This window comes from Mytilus galloprovincialis, chromosome 7 (genome assembly GCF_965363235.1).
Source record: "Mytilus galloprovincialis chromosome 7, xbMytGall1.hap1.1, whole genome shotgun sequence".
NCBI lineage: Eukaryota > Metazoa > Mollusca > Bivalvia > Mytilida > Mytilidae > Mytilus > Mytilus galloprovincialis.
Window position 1 is genome coordinate 95,572,674 of NC_134844.1, and position 21,192 is coordinate 95,593,865.

Genomic DNA, 21,192 nt, shown 5'->3' on the forward strand with positions numbered 1-21,192 from the left:
GTGAAACTCCCACCGTAAAATAATTTAATCTGATAATTTTGATTGATAAATAAACCTGAAATTATCCCATTTGAAATAAAAGTAGTAAATTAATTGACAATAAGGGAAATAAAGAATTTTTTGTCTCCAGTATCGAAACAGAAACCCATTTTTGAATAAAAAATATGGTAAAAATTGTTGATGATCTAGAATTGCTAACGGAACCAATGGCGTCCTAACACTAGCCAGGATTAGAGACATGATTCGTTGCATATATAGTAAGTTGATTTTTGTAGCCAATCATCAAAATAAAGCGTACCAATTGGTCTTGAGTAAGTCCTACTTACGATAAAACCTAATAGGACTTTGTGTATTAGTACCTGTTTGTAGTAAATCGTATTAAGTACTAATCCCCTTAACACTAACAGCTTTTCACAATGGGCTTTGTTCCAAAAAAAATATTCATAAATTTACACCTTAGATTTAAAGGCCATTTCTATTTTAGAGAAAAAATAATTGAAAAAGGAAATTTTATAAACTATAGGAGAGCTATAAACTAATAACCATTTTCATGAAATTTACATTCATGAAATTTAACATAATTTGCCCAGATTTTCTATGGCCTAATTTTTTATGTGTTACTGTATTAATAATTTAAATCGCTTTTTCAGATAAAATATTGCCTTAATAAAATTTAAATATTTTGTGTAATAATGGTTTCGGTTACATGTATGTAGGTTTATAATTGTCATGATAATTTTAATTTACCAGTATGAAAATGTTCATTCATGTAAATAATTACATGTACATATTCAATTAGGTCACAAGATTTGGATTCAGTCAAAAACTTCTTCCAAGACATTTACTTAGAATTTGTCACTATCTTTTTAATTAAGAATTAAGTTTTTCTCCTTTATTTTTTTCACAAGGACAATTTTCATATTCATGACCTTTTTTTTTCAAATTAAAAAATAAGATACAATGTAATCAAGATGATAATACACTTTTTAAAAGAGGACTGAATACAAATCAATAACCTCCATTTTTCACTTTTTAATAAATCTAAACATGTTTATTTTTTATTTTTACATTCATGTATATTTTTCACAATTTCTCAATAATTTATCTTCAAAAGGGAAAATGAGAATTTATTTCTGATTTATTTATCTAATTAAGTGAGCATCAACATTTTCCATTTTTGTACAATCCCAAATTTTAAAGTAGGAAGTAAAACATTTCAAACAGTCAGTTGTCTACTTTTATTGAATATATCTTTATTTTCATAAAGCCAATTAATGCATTACTGTACATTATTAATTAAAATAAAATAATGTAACTTGTTTTCTTAACTGAGTAAATTTCTTAAAATTTTTCACATTTTCTTTACTTTCAACTACATAGAATAGAATGGTTTTTTTATTTATTCACTAAATTAGGAAGGCACATAAACTGCTTGGTCTCGTTTACCCTTAGGGTCAAATCTTTTTGATTCTGTAGATGAAAAAAAAGTGTTGCTTTGGTTTCCATTAACAATTTGTAATGAGACTTTTTAAAATTTCAGATAATTTCTTTCTAAAAATTTAAAAGATTTCTAATTTTATAAAATATTTTTTTTATCATTTTTTTAAGTGCAGTTTCAATATATTTAAATTTTATATTTGAACTTTATTTGTTTGGAAAATCTCATTATTGAAAGCTGTTACGGTGACCTACAGCTGCTTAATCATGCATCCTTTGATTTATTGGGGATAGTTGTCTCATTGGCAATCATACCTCTTGATATTTTTCCTGGTTGTTGTTGATATAAATCGGAGTTACTCCCCTTTGTTTGACATTCATGCTAAGTTAGGAATTGCAATTTTGGAGAAAGTTTCCAAATTTTTAATATTATACATACATTCTCAGTAAAGTTTCCAGAAGATGTTACTCATTTAATTTTTGTAAAATCAAATGCTAAAGATACATGTATCAACCCAGCAAGATTTCACACTCGATGCAGTGGTGGAATCTATATAATTATATATATAGTCATGATAGTGTTATCATGACAAGTAACATTAATTTGTAATTGTGTTTGAATGTTGAGAAAAGAACCTTGTCCATTTGATTCTTCGATCCATTTTTTTATGCACCACCTATGATAGTAGAGGGGCATTATGTTTTCTGGTCTGTGCGTCTGTTCATTTTGACGACAGTATGTCCGTCTGTCCCGCTTCAGGTTAAAGTTTTTGGTCAAGGTATAGTTTAAATGAAGTTGAAGTCCATCCAATTAACTTGAAACTTAGTACACATGTTGACTATGTATGATCCTTCTAATTTTAATGCCAAAATAGAGTTTTTACCCCAATTTCACAGTCCTCAAAACATAGAAAATGATAGTGCAAGTAGGGCATCTGTGTACTATGGACACATTCTTGTTTGTGCATGTTCTGTTATTAAATATGCATGACTATTTTTCATTTTTTAGGTAGAGTTCATAATGTGGGCCCAGTCCAGCAATGAAGTTACTTTGGACCAAGTTTTGATAAAATGGTGCCATTAATCATTTAAACCATCAACCATGACAAACATAGAACAGTATCAGCAGCTCCCTCAAGTTACTATGGCAACAGATACACAAGTTCAACAACCAGTTGTGATGCAAGGAATGCCTCTTCAATTACTTCAAGGTCAAATGTCACTACAGCAAAATCAAATTCCAATGCAGCAGGGTAATTTACCATTCCAACAAGGTCAAATTCCCATCCAGCAAGGTCAATTCCAAATACAGCAAGGACAGTTTCCTATTCATCAAGGACAAATTCAAGTTCAAGGTCAGCTTCAGCAAGGACAACCTCAGGTAGATTTTACATGTTATTTATTGTCATTCGTAGTAATTCTGGTATCATGGTTTCCCTTGGCCTCTAGTTTCATATAAAAAGATGAGAATACATGTATGCCTAATCATATATAAACATTTTCAGACATATTTTACTAGCTATAGCATGTATAGATAGGCTTATTATCCTAGGGAAATTTATCAAGGGACTTGCATTCCTAGTAAACTTATGGTCACAGACTTGATTACCTACAACATATAGGAAAAAGGTCTGGCAGACTAATTTTACTACTGGACTGACTTGACTGTGAATGCCTAAATGGAGGGTCCTATTGCATGTTGTGGTATTGTTAAAGAGATGATGGAAATGGAGGTCGAGGAAAAAATGTATTTTAAAATTAGAACTTTTCATCTTGTAATTCTTTGTCTTATACCTCTTGATAATTGATTTTAATGATATTTGCATGATACATGTATTTACATATATTTATTCAGGTGATTCAGTTGGGACAAAATGGCCTTTTTCAAGGTCAACAATTCTTACAGATGTTGCCTAATGGTCAGCTGATTCAAGGTCAACCAATTCAGATTCAAGGTCAACCTACACAAATACCTCAACAGGTAATTATGAAATATACATGATAGACATGAAGTCTAGAGAGCATCAGGGAGTTTGGAGAGGTTCAACAAGTCTAGAGGTCCAGGAAGGCAGTCTGCACTGTTAGCCACTAGTCCGATGCCCCAGACTAATAAATATTGATTTGGACTAGTGAAAATTTTCAAATTTTATATAGTCTATAAGGGACAATTCTTAATATTGAGGGTCCAGACTAGTAAATGAAAAAGTTTTTGACGCAGACTGAGGAAGTCTAGAGAGGTTTAGACCAAATTACACTTCAGCTCTAAGTTAAATGTGTCATTTCGACAGCAAGATTTGGTAATAGTGGGGGAAACATATGAATAATTTTGATGTAGGCATGCCACTGTGTTTCTTTCATTCTTTCATAAGATTTGAATAAAAGAAACTGTTAAAGCAATGATCTATATTTTTACAAAACTTAGATTTAATTTGAATTGGCAAGAGTTGTCTGTCCCTTGTAGGTAGTTGGAAATGACAATAATAGAATCAACATGCAGCAATGATCTACTCCTATGAATTTAGGTTATTTGGTGAATTCAAACAAATTCAAAGTTAATTTGTAACCATTATCCTAAGAAGATTTTCTATTGTTCCCTTCAATAGCTGATAAAACCAAAGTTAGATTTGAATCAATTTTAGAAACAAAATCAGTACCAAGAGGTATAACTCTATTATAATGTGAATCTTTACATACACAATTTATTTGAATAAAGAATTAATTCTTTTGAACATTGTATTTTATAGCAATGAAATGTATATTATGATACAAATGTGTTGGGTAAGTTTATATTTCAAACAAGAAATGAAAACTAAAAAATAGATTTCGGTAGAAATATTGAGATAACATGTTTTTTTTTATGTTTGTAGATTTTCTTACAAGGTCAAAATCAGACATCTGGTCAGTATGTCCCATTCTCCAACTTTAACCAAGGCCAGTTCTTGAGCCAGTTTCAAGGTCAAAGCCAAGTAGTACAGAACCAAGATGGACAAGCTGTGATATATCAGCAACCAGATTTACAAATAAAACAGGAGGACACGTCACAAGACGAACAAGGTTAGTAATAACAAGGGATTCTGTTAAACCTCACTCTTGATTTGCTCAGTATCTTTAAGATTGAATTTTAAATGAATCAAAATAACCCTCAATAATACAAAAAAATGTTGAAATTAAAAGCAATGGAACTTCTTTTATAGCTGTTCTTCATGTTAATGAGGCTTTGATCCCTGAACAAAATTTCACATCTATAAAGTGAATCGAAGGTTCAATAGAGAGATTGCTCTTGCTTCCCCAATATACCTTTCTGAAAAGACCCTGAAAAGTCTGATAAAACCTGTTCCACATCAATGTTAGTGCCAGACTTGATGCCACTCCACTTAAATGTTAGTGCCAGACTTGATGCCACTCCATTTAAATGTTAGTGCCAAACTTGATGACACTCCACTTAAATATTAGTGCCAGACTTGTTGCCACTCCACATCAGTGTTAGTGCCAGACTTGTTGCCACTCCACTTATAACAATACTATTTAATAATCTAACATTACAGATGCTACACCAGTAACCACAGAAGAATCAGCCAATGAAATCAACCAAAATAATGGCTCACCGCTGACAACCTCACAGTTTAACCAGCAACAAACATTACAGTCAACTCTATCACAGTTTCTGTCCTCAGGAAACCAGATTACTTATCCACAAATAGTTAATCAAACACCAGGACAGTCACAAGTAAACCTATCACAGATACCAATCATACAAGCCAATGGACAAGTTATGTCTGCCAGTTCATCACCTGTCACTCCTCAGATTCTTCAGGCAAATGGGCAAGTTATTCCTGCCAGCTCATCTTCTTCGACCATGCCACAGATTCTACAGGCAAATGGGCAAGTTATGCCTGTCAGCTCATCTTCTTCGACCATGCCACAGATTCTTCAGGCAAACGGGCAAGTTATGCCTGTCTGCTCATCTTCTTCGACCATGCCACAGATCCTTCAGGCAAATGGGCAAGTAATTCCAGTCAGTTCATCCTCGTCAACCATGCCACAGATTATACAGAATGGAACCATGCCACAGCTTGTACAGACAGGTGTGGCGCCATCTGTATTTCAGTCAGGTCAGGTAATTCAAAGTGGGATGTTAACACAGGGAGGTAACCTTATTTCACCATCTCTGACACAGCCTACTGGAACATCTAACACCATGGGAACAGCTCAGGTCATACAACTTGGACAGTTGCCAGCAGGTATTCAGATGTCTTCTAATGGTGGACAACAAATTATGGTAATGAATTTAATATGTAAGAAAAAGTGCTTGTTCAGAAGAAATAGTTTATTTTTTATTAAATATTTAATTCATTCAATTGACTTCAGGTCATTAAAGATTGCATATTTTGGCGTTAATATTGATTCACTTATAGGGTCTTTGCATCGGAACTAAACACATTTATTCAAAAACCAGTTGTTGGCATGACACGGGTTATGTTCTTCTCATATATGTTATGATGGTATGATACTAAACCCCTAACGGGAAGGATTGTGCCTGATGTTCATATGATGAAATCATAATCTTTCAGTTAGTTTAATTGAAGTCTGGAGCTGGCATGTCAGTTAACTGCTAGTAGTCTGTTGTTATTTATGTATTATTGTCATTTTGTTTATTTTCTTTGGTTACATCTTGACATCAGACTCGGACTTCTCTTGAACTGAATTTTAATGTGCGTATTGTTATGCGTTTACTTTTCTACATTGGCTAGAGGTATAGGGGGAGGGTTGAGATCTCACAAACATGTTAAAGTCCGCCGCATTTTTGCGCCTGTCCCAAGTCAGGAGCCTCTGGCCTTTGTTAGTCTTGTATTATTTTAATTTTAGTTTCTTGTGTACAATTTGGAAATTAGTATGGCGTTCATTATCACTGAACTAGTATATATTTGTTTAGGGGCCAGTTGAAGGACGCCTCCGGGTGCGGGAATTTCTCGCTACATTGAAAACCTGTTGGTGACCTTCTGCTGTTGTTTTTTTCTATGGTTGGGTTGCTGTCTCTTTGGCACATTCCCCATTTCCATTCTCAATTTTATTCTGTTGCTGACAAAGCTTAAGCAAAAAACTGGATATGGTTCATAATCATAAAACTATACTATATTTACTAATAGCATAACAATCTCCTTCATGTCCTTGTTAAAAATACAGAAAAATACCATTAGAGACCAATCTCTGTGTTAAAACTACAGAAAAATACCATGAGAGACCAATCTCCGTGTTAAAACTACAGAAAAATACCATGAGAGACCAATCTCCTTGTTAAAAATACAGAAAAATACAAAAATACCATGAGAGACCAATCTCCGTGTTAAAGTTACAGAAAAATACCATGAGAGACCAATCTCCGTGTTAAAAATACAGAAAAATACCATGAGAGACCAATCTATGTGTTAAAAGTACAGAAAAATACCATGAGAGACCAATCTCCGTGACGGTGTTAAAGTTACAGAAAAATACCATGAGAGACCTACCATGAGAGACCAATCTCCGTGTTAAAGTTACAGAAAAATACTATGAGAGACCAATCTCTGTGTTAAAACTACAGAAAAATACCATGAGAGAACAATCTCAATGTTAAAAGTACAGAAAAATACCATGAGAGACCAATCTCCATGTTAAAGTTACAGAAAAATACCATGAGAGACCAATCTCTGTGTTAAAACTACAGAAAAATACCATGAGAGAAAAATCTCTGTGTTAAAACTACAGAAAAATACCATGAGAGACCAATCTATGTGTTAAAAGTACAGAAAAATACCATGAGAGACCAATCTCCGTGACGGTGTTAAAGTTACAGAAAAATACCATGAGAGACCTACCATGAGAGACCAATCTCCGTGTTAAAGTTACAGAAAAATACTATGAGAGACCAATCTCCGTGTTAAAACTACAGAAAAATACCATGAGAGAACAATCTCAATGTTAAAAGTACAGAAAAATACCATGAGAGACCAATCTCCATGTTAAAGTTACAGAAAAATACCATGAGAGACCAATCTCCGTGTTAAAACTACAGAAAAATACCATGAGAGAAAAATCTCTGTGTTAAAACTACAGAAAATACCATTAGAGACCAATCTCCTTGTTAAAAATACAGAAAAATACCATAAGTAAACCAATATTTGTGGTAAAAATACAGAAAAACACTCATATAAAGGCACACCCATCTTAATCTGACAAATTTGGTTAAACTTTATCTATGAGTAAATTGAAGTTTCATTCGTTTAAACCCCCTGCTTTGAATGTTGGATTTAATTGCAGGTTTTAAATGGAGCCAATCTACAGAGAATGCCAATAAGTGACAACAATGAAGAGGAACCTCTTTATGTCAATGCTAAGCAATATCACCGGATACTGAAACGTAGACAGGCTAGGGCTAAACTAGAAGCTCAAGGCAAAATACCAAAGGAGAGACGGGTAATTAGTTACGGAGTGATTTGTCTCCCCTTTCTTATATAAAAATATCCTAGGATTCTGACATGTAGACAGGCTAGGGCTAAACTGGAAGCTCAAGGCAAAATACCAAAGGAGAGACGGGTAATTAGTTATGATAATGAGTTGTCTCCCCTTTTCTTATATACAAATATCACAGGACACTGACAAGTAGACAGGCTAGGCATAAACCAGAGGCTCAAGACAGAAAACCAAAGGAGAGACTGGGTATTAATTATGTTAATTAATTGTCTCCACTTCCTTATATAAAAATATCATTGGACACTGACAAGTAGACAGGCTAGGGCTAAACTAGAGGCTCAAGGCAAAATACCAAAGGAGAGACGGGTAATTAGTTATGATAATGAGTTGTCTCCCCTTTCTTATATACAAATATCACAGGACACTGACAAGTAGACAGGCTAGGCATAAACCAGAGGCTCAAGACAGAAAACCAAAGGAGAGACTGGGTATTAATTATGTTAATTAATTGTCTCCACTTCCTTATATAAAAATATCATTGGACACTGACAAGTAGACAGGCTAGGGCTAAACTAGAGGCTCAAGGCAAAATACCAAAGGAGAGACTGGGAATTAATTATGTTAGTGAATTGTCTCCCCTTCCTAATATAAAAGTATCACAGGACAATGACATGTAGACAGACTAGAGCTAAACTAGAGGCTCCAGGTAAAATACCAAAGGAGAGACTGGGAATTATGTTAGTGAATTGTCTCCCCTTCCTAATATAAAAATACCACAGGACACTGACAAGTAGACAGGCTATTAGAGATGAGAGGTTGCTGACAAAATACCGAAGTAGAGACATGTTATAATTAATTATAATTAATAAGTTAGTTTTATGAATTGTCTCCCCTTTCTTATATAGAAATGAATGACAGAACACTGGCGTAAACATGTTCGTACTATAAACAACTTTCTACAGTAAGCTTTGAAAAATCAACAATTCAAAACATTCCCAATTGTAATTGATGGTCTGGATGGAAGTTGTTCATTTTTGCATTTTATTTTTTTATGTCATTTTTCTCTCTATACATATTTTACCAATTATTCTCTTTTCTACATGTTTTGCTCTATTTTGCTTTAATGTTGTGTTTTACAGAAATATTTACACGAGTCGAGACATAAACATGCAATGCAGAGATGTCGAGGAGATGGAGGTCGATTCTTTACAACAAAACTAGAACCAAATGATGAAGGATATGACTTCAAATCAGAACAATCTGTAAGTCTTGATAGATATAGGAAGATGTGGTGCCAACGAGACAACTCTCCATCCAAATAACAATTTGTAAAGTTAACTGTTGATGTTCATTTTTTCTTCCCCTTCTCACATTTAAATTTTTATGTCTCACTTTCGATTAATTTAACAACGCTTGAAGCTGTGGATTTTTTTTACCCCTGCTAAGATTGAGGAGAGTATACATGTACTGTCTTACTACTGTTTGTTCATCTGTCCTATTGTATTTCATTTTATTTTAGTCAGAACTTCATGTAAAAACGCTTTTTCAAATTAATGGCTTTTCATCTTCATGTTTACCAAATACTGAAAGTGGGCGTATCATTAGCTCACAGCTTCTTGGTTACCTAATACTGAAAGTGGGCGAAGCATTAGCTCTGTTATTAATACCAATTACTGAAAGTGGGCATTCCATTAGCTCACAGCTTCCTGTTTACATTTAAATATAGAATTGAATGCATGTCAGTCAAATGATTACTTAAGGTGGTACCCAACAATGTAACTAAAATTAATTTGGCTTGTTTAATTTTCATAAAAATGTTGTTAAAGTATTTACTTTGACCCTTTAGGCATAACAAAAATATAAAAATTTCAAAAACTTTGAACCAGGCAACATTTTGTCAGAAAAATTACACTGGTTACATAGCAGTTTGACAAACACTAATTTTGATCATTGAGAAGCTTAATATTCCTTTTACAACACAACAGAATTAAAACGTTTAGCTGACTTTACAGAGTTATCTCCCTGTAGTGTTAGGTACCACCTTAACATAGATAGTACAACTCGTTTACACAAATGTGTTTGTAGAATTTGTTTCTGTAAAATATTTAACACGGTCAATATAAACAGCCTCAGCAGGATGTGTTCCTGTAATATGTTTGACACTTTTATATAAAATATATGTACCCTGAAATCCAAAATAACCATCCCATATTAAGAATCAATTTTACAGTATTTAGAAGAGTATTAAATATAAGGATGAATTGAAATTGACCCTCTAACATGTTTAAATTTAAGGTTGAACTTTAAAATTGACCTTTTGAATTATAGGATGATCTTTGAAAAAACCTTTTAAATTTAAAAATGAACTTTGCAATTGACTTTTTTAAATTTTAGGCTGAATTTTAAAATTAATCTTTTACATTTAAAGATAAACTTTGCAATTGACCTTTTAAATTTTAGGGTGAACTTTAAAATTTACCTTTTGAATTTTAAGATGAACTTTGCAACTGACCTTTTAAATTTAAGGATGAATTTTAAACTTAATCTTCTAAATTCAAAGATGAACTTTACAATTGACCTTTTAAATTTAAAGATGGACTTTGCAACTGATCTTTTTAATTCAAGGATGATCTTTAAATTTTAGGATGAAATAACTGATGCATCAGCTGTTACAGACTTTTTGAATCTTGAGGATAGTGACCTTCGACCTCTAAAAATAAGTGAAGACAACAGCTGACAGAGATGAGACAAATGTTACAGAACAACTGGCAGCAGGGGGGTTAACTATATCCAGTCATTATACATGTATGTGCCATATTAACAAAACACGGCTAGCGATAGCGAAACTATTTTTGTACCAAGCTTGTCTTAGTCTGTTGTGACTGGACACTTTCAGATTACTGGTCATGCAGGGAAACTGGACACATTAGCAGACTATGGTAGCCTATTAATAGCTTAACACAGTACAGTAGCAGACTATGGTAGCCTATTGATAGCTGGACACAGTAGCAGACTATGGTAGCCTATTAATAGCCGCTGCTGGTCACAGTAGCAGACTATGGTAGCCTATTAATAGCCGCTGCTGGTCACAGTAGCAGACTATGGTAGCCTATTAATAGCCGCTGCTGGTCACAGTAGCAGACTATGGTAGCCTATTAATAGCCGCTGCTGGTCACAGTAGCTGACTATGGTAGCCTATTGATAGCCGCTGCTGGTCACAGTAGCAGACTATGGTAGCCTATTAATAGCTGGACACTATCTGTGATACAGAAAATTGAGAAGTTTATTCCAGGAATTGATCTATAATAAGTACTTGTTGTATATTTATAATGTATGTATGAATTTATCTTATTACATTGTACAGGAAAAAATCATTCTGGTTAGAATACAATCCTGTGTCTAAGCTCACAAGGACCTCACAACAATCTCTGTTCTGGGGATTTTAAATCATCAGCCAATGGAATTTCAGCCTTCATATTGTATAAGGTGTGTTTTAATCTGACAAAACCAGGGCATCCTGAATGTTCTTTAAAACAGAAAGTAGAACAAAACGTTTTAAAATCCTTGTAAGATTGGACATAGGATCTGTCATGATTCAGATTGTAATAAATTATTTGAAGCATTTACATGTATCATGTTTATCAATGCTTATTATCAAGATAAGTGTATATTATTGATTTCGTCAACAATGCTACACATTTAGTGATAATAAAGTCATCTACCTTTACTTTAAAAGTCTTGTAGTGAACCACCACCATTCAGAAGTAAATTGCTACAGGAATTAACCATTGGTTTGGGGGGGGGGGGGGGATTTTAAATTAGTATTCTATGGAGCAGATTAATCTTGAATTTTTAATGCAAAATCATGAACAAGTAAATTTGACTCAAAATGGTTCAATTATATTGCTCTTTCAATAAAAGTTTTATTTTTGAAAATTTGTTTGTTATTTTAAATAATCAATGAAGAGAACTACTTTTTGTCAAACTACTTTTACTTTAATTAATAACATTCAGATTTATGCTCATTGATTTTTGTTTGGTTGCAAATATACTACAGCAGACATGTATTTTGTCATTTCCTCCTGTCCACTGCTATGCATTGTGGGAAGCCCATTTATGTTCTACTCAAAATTCATTTCATAGCATTATAAACTGTCTTGTAAGTTCAATTTTTATTATGAAAGAAACTTAATGGCCTGTGTACTCTTTAAGATATTGCTGTAGAGTAATTTCCAACTTTTCAATGGTTTTATTTGATATGTTAATCTACAATTATTGTATTAGTGCTTTATTTTTATTGTGCTGTTAAAGGCATTTTCTTGCTTTATATTTTTCTGTTGTCTAATAATTCATCATCATTTACTTAACATATAAGGAGGTAATTTTGGTCTTATTTAGACCTGCAAATTTATAAAAGATGAAAAGTTGTATGGCATCATTATTGACTTAAGGATGTACTTAGGTGAGGTTTTGGAATTAGTGTCAAATGTTCGGACTCATTGGTGTTTTTCCATACAATACAATGTAAAATATTTTGCTCCATATCACCCATTTATTTTTTTCATATAAGACTTAAGTGGGTCTCATTGGGGTCTAAGTGTGACGCGGGATTGCCGATTTTTCGTAAGCGTGAATTGTGAAAGTCAAATTATTGTGTCGTGAAAACGGGAAATGAGGTCTTGCGGGACCCAGGAAATGACAAAAAAATGAGAATTGCTTACGTATATAGTGTAAGCGGGATACGGGAATCTGACAAAACAGTAAGCGGGATCCGGGATCATAACCCCCCCGGGATTTTTTATTGGATTGATAATATTCAGTCATAAGAAATATGTTTTGAAGTGTATGATAGCAATAATGGCAAATATCAGGGGTTGTTTGGTTTAATTTCATGCCTTATTTACATATATTGATGAGGTAGCACCAATTTTAGGCAAATTTAAAGTCATAAGTAAGATTCGTGAAGTCTTGGCATATCTCCCAGTTAATTTGGTTCAATGAACTATTCAAGACATTTAAGAGCATATGAATCTGTTGGTGCCATTGTACAGATTGGCACCAAAGCACTTCTTGTGTTTTTTACTTTCTTTTTCGGAAATTTCTTTTCTCTATACTTTTCAAAATGTAAAAGTGAAGAAGTTACAACTTTGTGTATTTTCACCATTTGACTGAATTTATTACCATTCATAATTCATAATGTTAAAAACCAAAGGTGTAGTGTTTCATTCTAAAATGAAGCTTATAAATGTTTAATATGTTAATTATAGAAAGTAAGAAAAACATTTGATATAAGGACTAATTTGACACAAAAGGACATTGGCGAATCCAGGGGGGGGGGGGGGGGGGGTTCTAGGGGTTGGAATCACCTTTTCTTTGGCCGATCAATGCATTTGAATGGGGACATATAGTTGGAACCTCCCCTTTGTCCTGGGTTGGGAACCCCCCTTTTTTAAATTGGCTGGATCTGGAAGTGATACCTTCTACGGAAGGCTTACCGTGTGTGATACTGTGGATTCAGTTATTTTGGCGGACTGAGGAATCTTAAGTTTTCGATGATATTTGATTTCATGCTTTTGCCAAATTCTGCACCGGAGCCTATATAAAATTTAATATTAGTTGAATATTTAAATTCGTGGTTCACCGGTATCCACAAAACCCACGAAAATTGGTATCGAACAAGTAATAATGAATTCATAGTACTGTACAAATATCAATCCAGCATGTAACATTATGTAATTAATTGTCTAAGACATCATAGCATCATCAGAGACTTGTTCATTGTATAGAATACTGTCATGGAAACCTATTAACAAAGAATTATAGTGTGCAATAGTCAATAGACACATCTGTTTAACTTTCGATGTCTATTTTGTTTGATTTATTTGTGTAAACTGCCACAGATTAAAATACATTTTTTTTTCATTGGTCAAATTTAATTCATTGAAAGCAAAATGATTTTTTTCCATCGGTCAAATGTAAATCATTGGAAGCCTTGTGATTACTTATATTTCTGTGCAATGTATTTTTTTTTATCATTCATTCTCATATTTGTAAAATTTGTAAAATAATAAACAAAAAAAATTAAGTGAAATTTGAAGGTACACAGTTATATATGATAGCAAATAACACAGCGTTGAAGGCCAATTGATTGGTCACTTTCATTTAGAATTTTTAAGAGTAATTATTTGTATAATACATTTTTGTTCAAGAGCTGTTAAAATCTGATTTTAATGAAAAGGAGATTCAGGATAAACAAAGGGTGTGGTCGTGCTTTACAGAATAGAGAAAATCCCCCCCCCCCCCCCATTATTTAAAAAAAAATAAAAGAACTAGAGAATAATTGGGTGCCCTTATATGAAAAATAGAAAATAATCCCCAAAAAAACAACCAAAAAACAAAATTAATGAGTTAATCGTGTTAATTAAACCTTGTATACCAAAACTCTGAATTTTGATTGTTTTGTATTGCCAAAACCATTGGTTTCAACCGTTAAAGTATCTTTGGGAGACTCACCAACATATTTGGAAATAATGAATCAACTATTAGAAAACATATTTCTGATTGAAGAGTTGTCTCTCTTTTCCAAGATTAAGCCTCGAAATTGAAAAACAAACTTTCATTTTACCGAAGTTTTAGGGCAGCAGCATCTCTTAGATAATATTGTTATTTATATTTTTTGATATTTGCCAAATCAAACTTTCATATCTTTATTTTTAAAAGAGGCGACAGACTTGTGTTTTATCATTTATACATTGTCACATGAGCTTGTTTACCAAAGGCCAAATAAAAATATATGTGTGGTTCTAGTAACCCTACCGTCCCTACTTTTTCGGCTTAAAAATAGCCTACCCTAAAGATTTTATTGTCATTTTTCATTAAGCACTGTTAAAGTCAGAATGATGCTTCCATAGACTTAATGTAAAAAAAAAACATAAAATAAAAAAAAATCCCTACCTACCTACCCTGACTTTTTTTCAGATGTAACTGGAACCACACATACTTTTTTATTTGGCCTAAGTTCAATTGGTTTAGAGAAAGTACATAGTGTACACAATAGATCTGTATTGTCACATGAGCTTGTTTACCAAAGTTCAATTGGTTTAGAGAAAGTACATAGTGTACACAATAGATCTGTATTGTTAGTATATATTATCTGTTATTTGTTTATTTTTTATTTATATATGTCAGCTTTATTTAGTATTTACAATGTTTTGAAATAATTTTAGCATAAGAGAATTTTACATCTCATTATTTTAACCTTCTTTTATAATTAAAGTGCAAAAACTTATTTTTTTTTGTATTTCTACACAACATGTATTTTTATTTCTATAAAGACAAATAATAATAATAATAAATGTTAATTGTCATAGATGCCTTATTTGTTAATATTGTTGTTTATTAAGGATTATTTGTTTAACTGCATCATGTTGGCTTTATACCATACATGTACCATATTTACCAATTTGAGAATTTGATGCATTCTGGGTATATTTTCAAAAGCATACACCAAAACATTGTGATTGGTTAAAATGTTTTAAACAAAGGAAATTTATCAAATGATGTAAAATTATTTCATTTTGGCATAGGAGCAATGAAAAGAACTACATAAGGAAAAAATCCTATAAAACAAGGGGGTGCACACTTGCTTTAAAATATATGTATGCCTGAAAAGCTAAGAATTTATTTACCAATTTTATATCAGAGCTAAACATATCAATCCAGAAATTTGCTAAAAAATAAAATGTAGAGATTTTTCAGTTGCAATTGTATGCAGTCAAAGGTGAAAATCAGGAATCTTTTAAAGTAGAAAAGAGGGGGAGTGACTCAGAATCAGGTCATTTTAAAAGATGAAAACTTTAAAGGGAAAAAGGCTAAAAAAAAATCAGAAACCATTTGATTAACTTACTATTTTTCTAAACTTTTATTTTATAATTTTAATGTCAAATTGATTTGTATTTGTTTTCAGAAATGAACTTATTTATAATTAATGTATTGTTGAAAAAAATAAAGAGATATAATTTAGAAATGATGAATTTATTTTAGAACATATAGATTGTTTACAGTTAGATGAGTCAGGGTGGCTGTCAGCCATCTTGTTTTTAGCCAAGCTCCAACAAATGACTACCAGATCATGTAGGAAAAAAAATCATAAAAACATCACTACCAATATAAAATTAAGGAGATGTGGTATTATTGACATTGAGACAACTATCCACCCAAGCTCAATTGAAGAGGATGTAAGCAATTATAGGCAACATTATGACCTTCAACAATGAGATAAACCCATAAGGTATAGTCAGCTATGAAGGGTCCCTATATAAAAAATATGAAAAAAAAACAATTTAGAAAACTGAGGACGTAATTTATATCAACTCCCTTTACGAAAAAACAAAATATGACAGATTTGAACCAACAACCAATGAACAACAGGCTCCTGACATGGAACAGACACACACAAAATGTGACGGGTTAAACATGTTTGTGCTTGCTCCACCCTCCCATAACCTGGCATATTGGTGCCTCAGCATAGAATAAGAACAAACTATCAAAATCAGCTGAAAAAGGCCAATCTCAGCAGCTTGATACAAAGAGTCAAACAAATCCATATGAAGGAATGGCAGGCTATATATCCATCCTTCAAACCGTACAACAAATCCATATGAAGGAGTGGCAGGCTATATATCCATCCTTCAAACCGTACAACAAATCCATATGAAGGAGTGGCAGGCTATATATCCATCCTTCAAACCGTACAACAAATCCATATGAAGGAGTGGCAGGCTATATATCCATCCTTCAAACCGTACAACAAATCCATATGAAGGAGTGGCAGGCTATATATCCATCCTTCAAAGCGTACAACAAATCCATATGAAGGAGTGGCAGGCTATATATCCATCCTTCAAAGCGCACAACAAATCCATATGAAGGAGTGGCAGGCTATATATCCATCCTTCAAAGGGTACAACAAATTCATATGAAGGAGTGGCAGGCTATATATCCATCCTTCAAAGCGTACAACAAATCCATATGAAGGAGTGGCAGGCTATATATCCATCCTTCAAAGCGTACAACAAATCCATATGAAGGAGTGGCAGGCTATATATACATCCTTCAAACTGTACAACAAATCCATATGAAGGAGTGGCAGGCTATATATCCATCCTTCAAACCGTACAACAAATCCAGATGAAGGAGTGGCAGGCTATATATCCATCCTTCAAACCGTACAACAAAAAGGACATTATGTACAGATCTTAGAGTTGACTATTGCTGATGACTACTCACAGTCACTGACAGCTAGTTCAAACATCAAAGCCAATGCATGCAACAAGTTATAACCAGATGCTCCGCAGGGTGCAGCTTTATACGACCGCAGAGGTTGAACCCTGAACGGTTGGGGCAAGTATGGACACAACATTCAAGCTGGATTCAGCTCTAAATTGTGGTTGTGATTAAATAGTTGACACAGCATAGGTTTCTGACATAGAATGAATGTGGTCTAATGAACTTAAAAATTTTTTTTTGCCTTTGAGCAATTCACTATGCTGTTGAATATTAATCCTCTCAAAAAAATGTTTGAAGAAATTTTCTTTTTATTTATAAAATCTGAAATAAGAAAAATTGATCCCCCCTCCAATTTTTTTCACATCCCCCTTTCCCTTATTCCAAAACTGATCTCAATTCAAATATCTAATGGAGTTTGCAACAATAACTACTCATTTAAATACATCATAAAATATTAAAATGTAAAAAAAGTGCTTGTTATCACTGAATGGAAAAGATTGTTTTAATTTATCAGTTGGTAGTAAAAGTGAATATACATTGTATATTGTGTAAAACAATGATTTAAGTTGATTCAACTACTATTCTGGACAAAGAAACTCCAATTGAAAATTTCTTGCTATTGCGCAATATTGTGCAATTAGATATTTCTTGCTATTGTGCAATACGTATACTGTGCAATTGAAAATACTTTGTGCAATTGAAGATTTCTTGCTATTGCACAATACTGTGCAATTGAAGATTTCTTGCTATTGCTGAATACTGTGCAATTGATAATTTCTTGCTATTGCACAATACTTAATATAATTATTTTGGATCCTGATTTGGACCAACTTTAAAACCGGGCCCATAATCAAAAATCTAAATACCTGTTTAGATTCAGCATATCAAAGAAGCCCAAGAATTCAATTTTGTTAACATCAAACTGTGTTTTAATTTTGGACCCTTTGGATCTTAATGTAGACCAATTTGAAAACCGGATCAAAAATTAAGAATCTACATACAGTTAGATTCGGCATATCAAAGAACCCCAATTATTCAATTTTGGACCCTTTGGGCCCTTATTTCTAAACTGATGGGACCAAAACTCCCAAAATCAATCCCAACCTTCCTTTTATGGCCATAAACCTTGTGTTTAAATTTCATAGATTTCTATTCACTAATACTAAAGTTATGGTGCGAAAACCAAGAAAAATGCTTATTTGGGCCCCTTTTTGGGCCCTAATTCCTAAACTATTGGGACCTCAACTCCCAAAATCAATCTCAACCTTCCTTTTGTGTTGATAAACCTTGTGTTTAAATTTCAATGATTTCTATTTACTTATACTAAAGTTATTGTGCGAAAACCAAGAATAATGCTTATTTGGGCCGTTTTTTGGCCCTAATTCCTAAACAGTTGGAACCAAAACTTCCAAAATCAATCCCAACCTTCCTTTTGTGGTCATAAACCTTGTGTTTAAATTTCATACATTTCTATTTACTTAAACTAAAGTTATAGTGTGAAAACCAAAAGTATTCGGACGACGATGACAACAACGCTAATGCCAACGTGATACCAATATACGACCAAAAATTTTTCAATTTTTGCGGTCATATAAAAACAAGACAAAGTGATACCCCAGACTCAGCTCAAAAGTAACTATATTATCATCAAGATAACAGAAAGTGTTATTGAATTTATAGGGGTATTAAATAAGTAAAGGCGGTGCCAAAAGAACATCTCCTAATTCATCAACTTCTTTTGTTCAGTTGCCTCCAGAGAAAACTGTTAAAAATACTTGTTGCAAAATAAACTATTAAGCAGATGCAAAGGTGAAATTTACTATAATGTAAGTGTATAAATATCTTGGTTATCCCGTGTCTTTATAGCTTAGCTTACAGTAGGTATATGGCGTTTGTTCATTGTTGAAGGATGTAATTTAACCTGAGGATGTTTTATACATCCTTGTCCTTTGGTGTGATAGTTATTCTCATTGGCAACCTTTTGTATCACATGATATTTTAGACAACACTCCTGTCACCTAGTGTCACATGACAGTTTGGGCAACACTCCTGTCACCTTGTGTCACATGACAGTTTGGGCAACACTCCTGTCCCCTTGTGTCACATGACAGTTTGAGCAATACTCCTGTCGCTTGTGTCACATGAAGGTTTAGGCAACACTCCGGTCACCTTGTGTCACATGACAATTTGAGGAACACCCCTGTCGTCTAGTGTCACATGACAGTTTGGGCAACACTCCTGTCGCCTAATGTCACATGACAGTTTTGGCAACACTCCTGTCACCTTGTGTCACATGACAGTTTGAGCAACACTTCTGTCGCCTTGTGTCACATGACAGTTTGGGCAACACTTCTGTCACCTTGTATCACATGACAGTTCAGGCAACACTACTGTCAACTTGTCTTGCATTTTTCTATCAAATTCTCCTTGGAATCAGCTTTACAGAAATCAACCAAACTTACATAGATTCTTCTACAGGACAATATTTTATAATGAAGTTATGTATCTGATATTTTATAATTTTTGAGGTTTCCCCACACAACAAAATGGACTCTTCCATTTCTGTAATGTTATCTGTAGATGGCATGCAACACTTTTACCTTTAAAGACATAGCATCTGGTTGAACATTAAGAATCGTGTAAAAGTTAGTTTCTACAAATAGGCAGATTTTTAAAAATGCTGGATATTTTCTTCAACTTTTTATTTTTCATTCAGATCAACCATATTCTCTCACAACTCTTTCAAAATACACTTTAAAAGCTGTTCCATTAAATCAAAAAGGGAAATCAGGAAGGATTCTTTAGGAAGAAAAATTCTCAAAGAAAGGCAGGCAACTACCAATTTACTAAAAAAAAAATAAACCCAAGAAGTTCTCTTCAAGAGAAGAAATTCTAAAAAATTGGCAGGCAACCACCATTTTGCTGTAAACTTTTTTATTATTCCTGTCAACAAAAAATGAATATTCAGACAAGTGTCAATAGGTGTGTATGTCTTTTTTCAACATTTGAGTAGTTTATTTCATATCTATTTCCCAACCTTGTTCCATCAACAGATTTAATTGACTTATTGATGGCGGGTTGCTAATTGTTCAGTGGCAAATATTTCAAGCATGTATAAGACATCAATAGATGTAAAATCAGGATTTGTCTTCTGTTCAAAAGAAAAGCTTTGATACAAATCACCTACCCTAAAAATGTTATATACAAGAACCTGACAAATGCTTTAATGGAACAGCCATCAACATAAACACTAGTATATCATAAACATGTGTACATTTTTTTTATGTAACAAGTTAATAAAAACAACATTAAATGTACTGTAAATTCAGAAATTATTGCCAGTTTTTTTAATGCCTGTTATGTGAATGGAAGAGTATAGCAATAATAAAAACTAACATTTAGATATCTGACTCATATATGGGTGTGCAAATTTTCCTTACATCTTACAGTGTAGTAAATTATCTTGCAATTTTGTGCATTTTTTAAAAATTGAAATAATGAATGTAGATAATATTTCTGAATGTACAGTAATATATGTGTACCATCACACTATCAAAAGTCACAACAAAAAATTTATTCAGTTTGTGAACAGAAGGCTTAGTTACGAAATAAATAAACACATCCCCTTATTTTTCTTAAGATGTGACTAAATTAATATAATCATTGCGAATAACTATCTCACATAAAAAAAAACAATTTCTATTATTAGGTTAAAGATTTTACCATTATCACATAAAAAAACCTAAAAATCACGTCAACTACAACTGTATAGTAAAAAAAAGTTGTGAATTAATAAGTTACATATGCAAAGGGATATAACTCTAGGTAAATCTTGAAACTAGAAATTGAGAATATTGTATAATCCCTTGTGATGTGACAACACATTAACTGACAGTTTAACAACAAAACTTTTACATTTTATTCCAAGTTTGACAATTTTCTGAATAAATAGTAAATCAGAGAAACACATTTCAATTATCTCCCTTTTTTGTCATCTATGCCAAATTTCAATTTTAA

General features: G+C 32.9%; 1 protein-coding gene across 1 annotated transcript; it reads left to right on the forward strand.

Moving 5' to 3' along the window:
* The first annotated feature begins 122 nt into the window (after positions 1-122).
* Positions 123-11,243, forward strand: LOC143084020 (uncharacterized). The gene is made up of 8 exons (XM_076260431.1): positions 123-257; positions 2,447-2,818; positions 3,293-3,418; positions 4,305-4,491; positions 4,983-5,716; positions 7,735-7,890; positions 9,027-9,149; positions 10,532-11,243. The coding sequence occupies exons 2-8, from the start codon at positions 2,540-2,542 to the stop codon at positions 10,622-10,624; spliced, it is 1,698 nt and encodes a 565-aa protein (XP_076116546.1). The 5' UTR covers positions 123-257; positions 2,447-2,539; the 3' UTR covers positions 10,625-11,243.
* Positions 11,244-21,192: the final 9,949 nt, after the last annotated feature.

Excerpts from the sequence above, each read along its gene's own strand:
- LOC143084020 (XM_076260431.1), top strand. The coding sequence starts at position 2,540 with ATGACAAACATAGAACAGTATCAGCAGCTCCCTCAAGTTACTATGGCA. Across the intron at positions 2,819-3,292 it reads TTCAGCAAGGACAACCTCAG|GTGATTCAGTTGGGACAAAA; the intron begins GTAGATTTTACA and ends ATATTTATTCAG. Across the intron at positions 9,150-10,531 it reads ACTTCAAATCAGAACAATCT|GATGAAATAACTGATGCATC; the intron begins GTAAGTCTTGAT and ends TTTAAATTTTAG.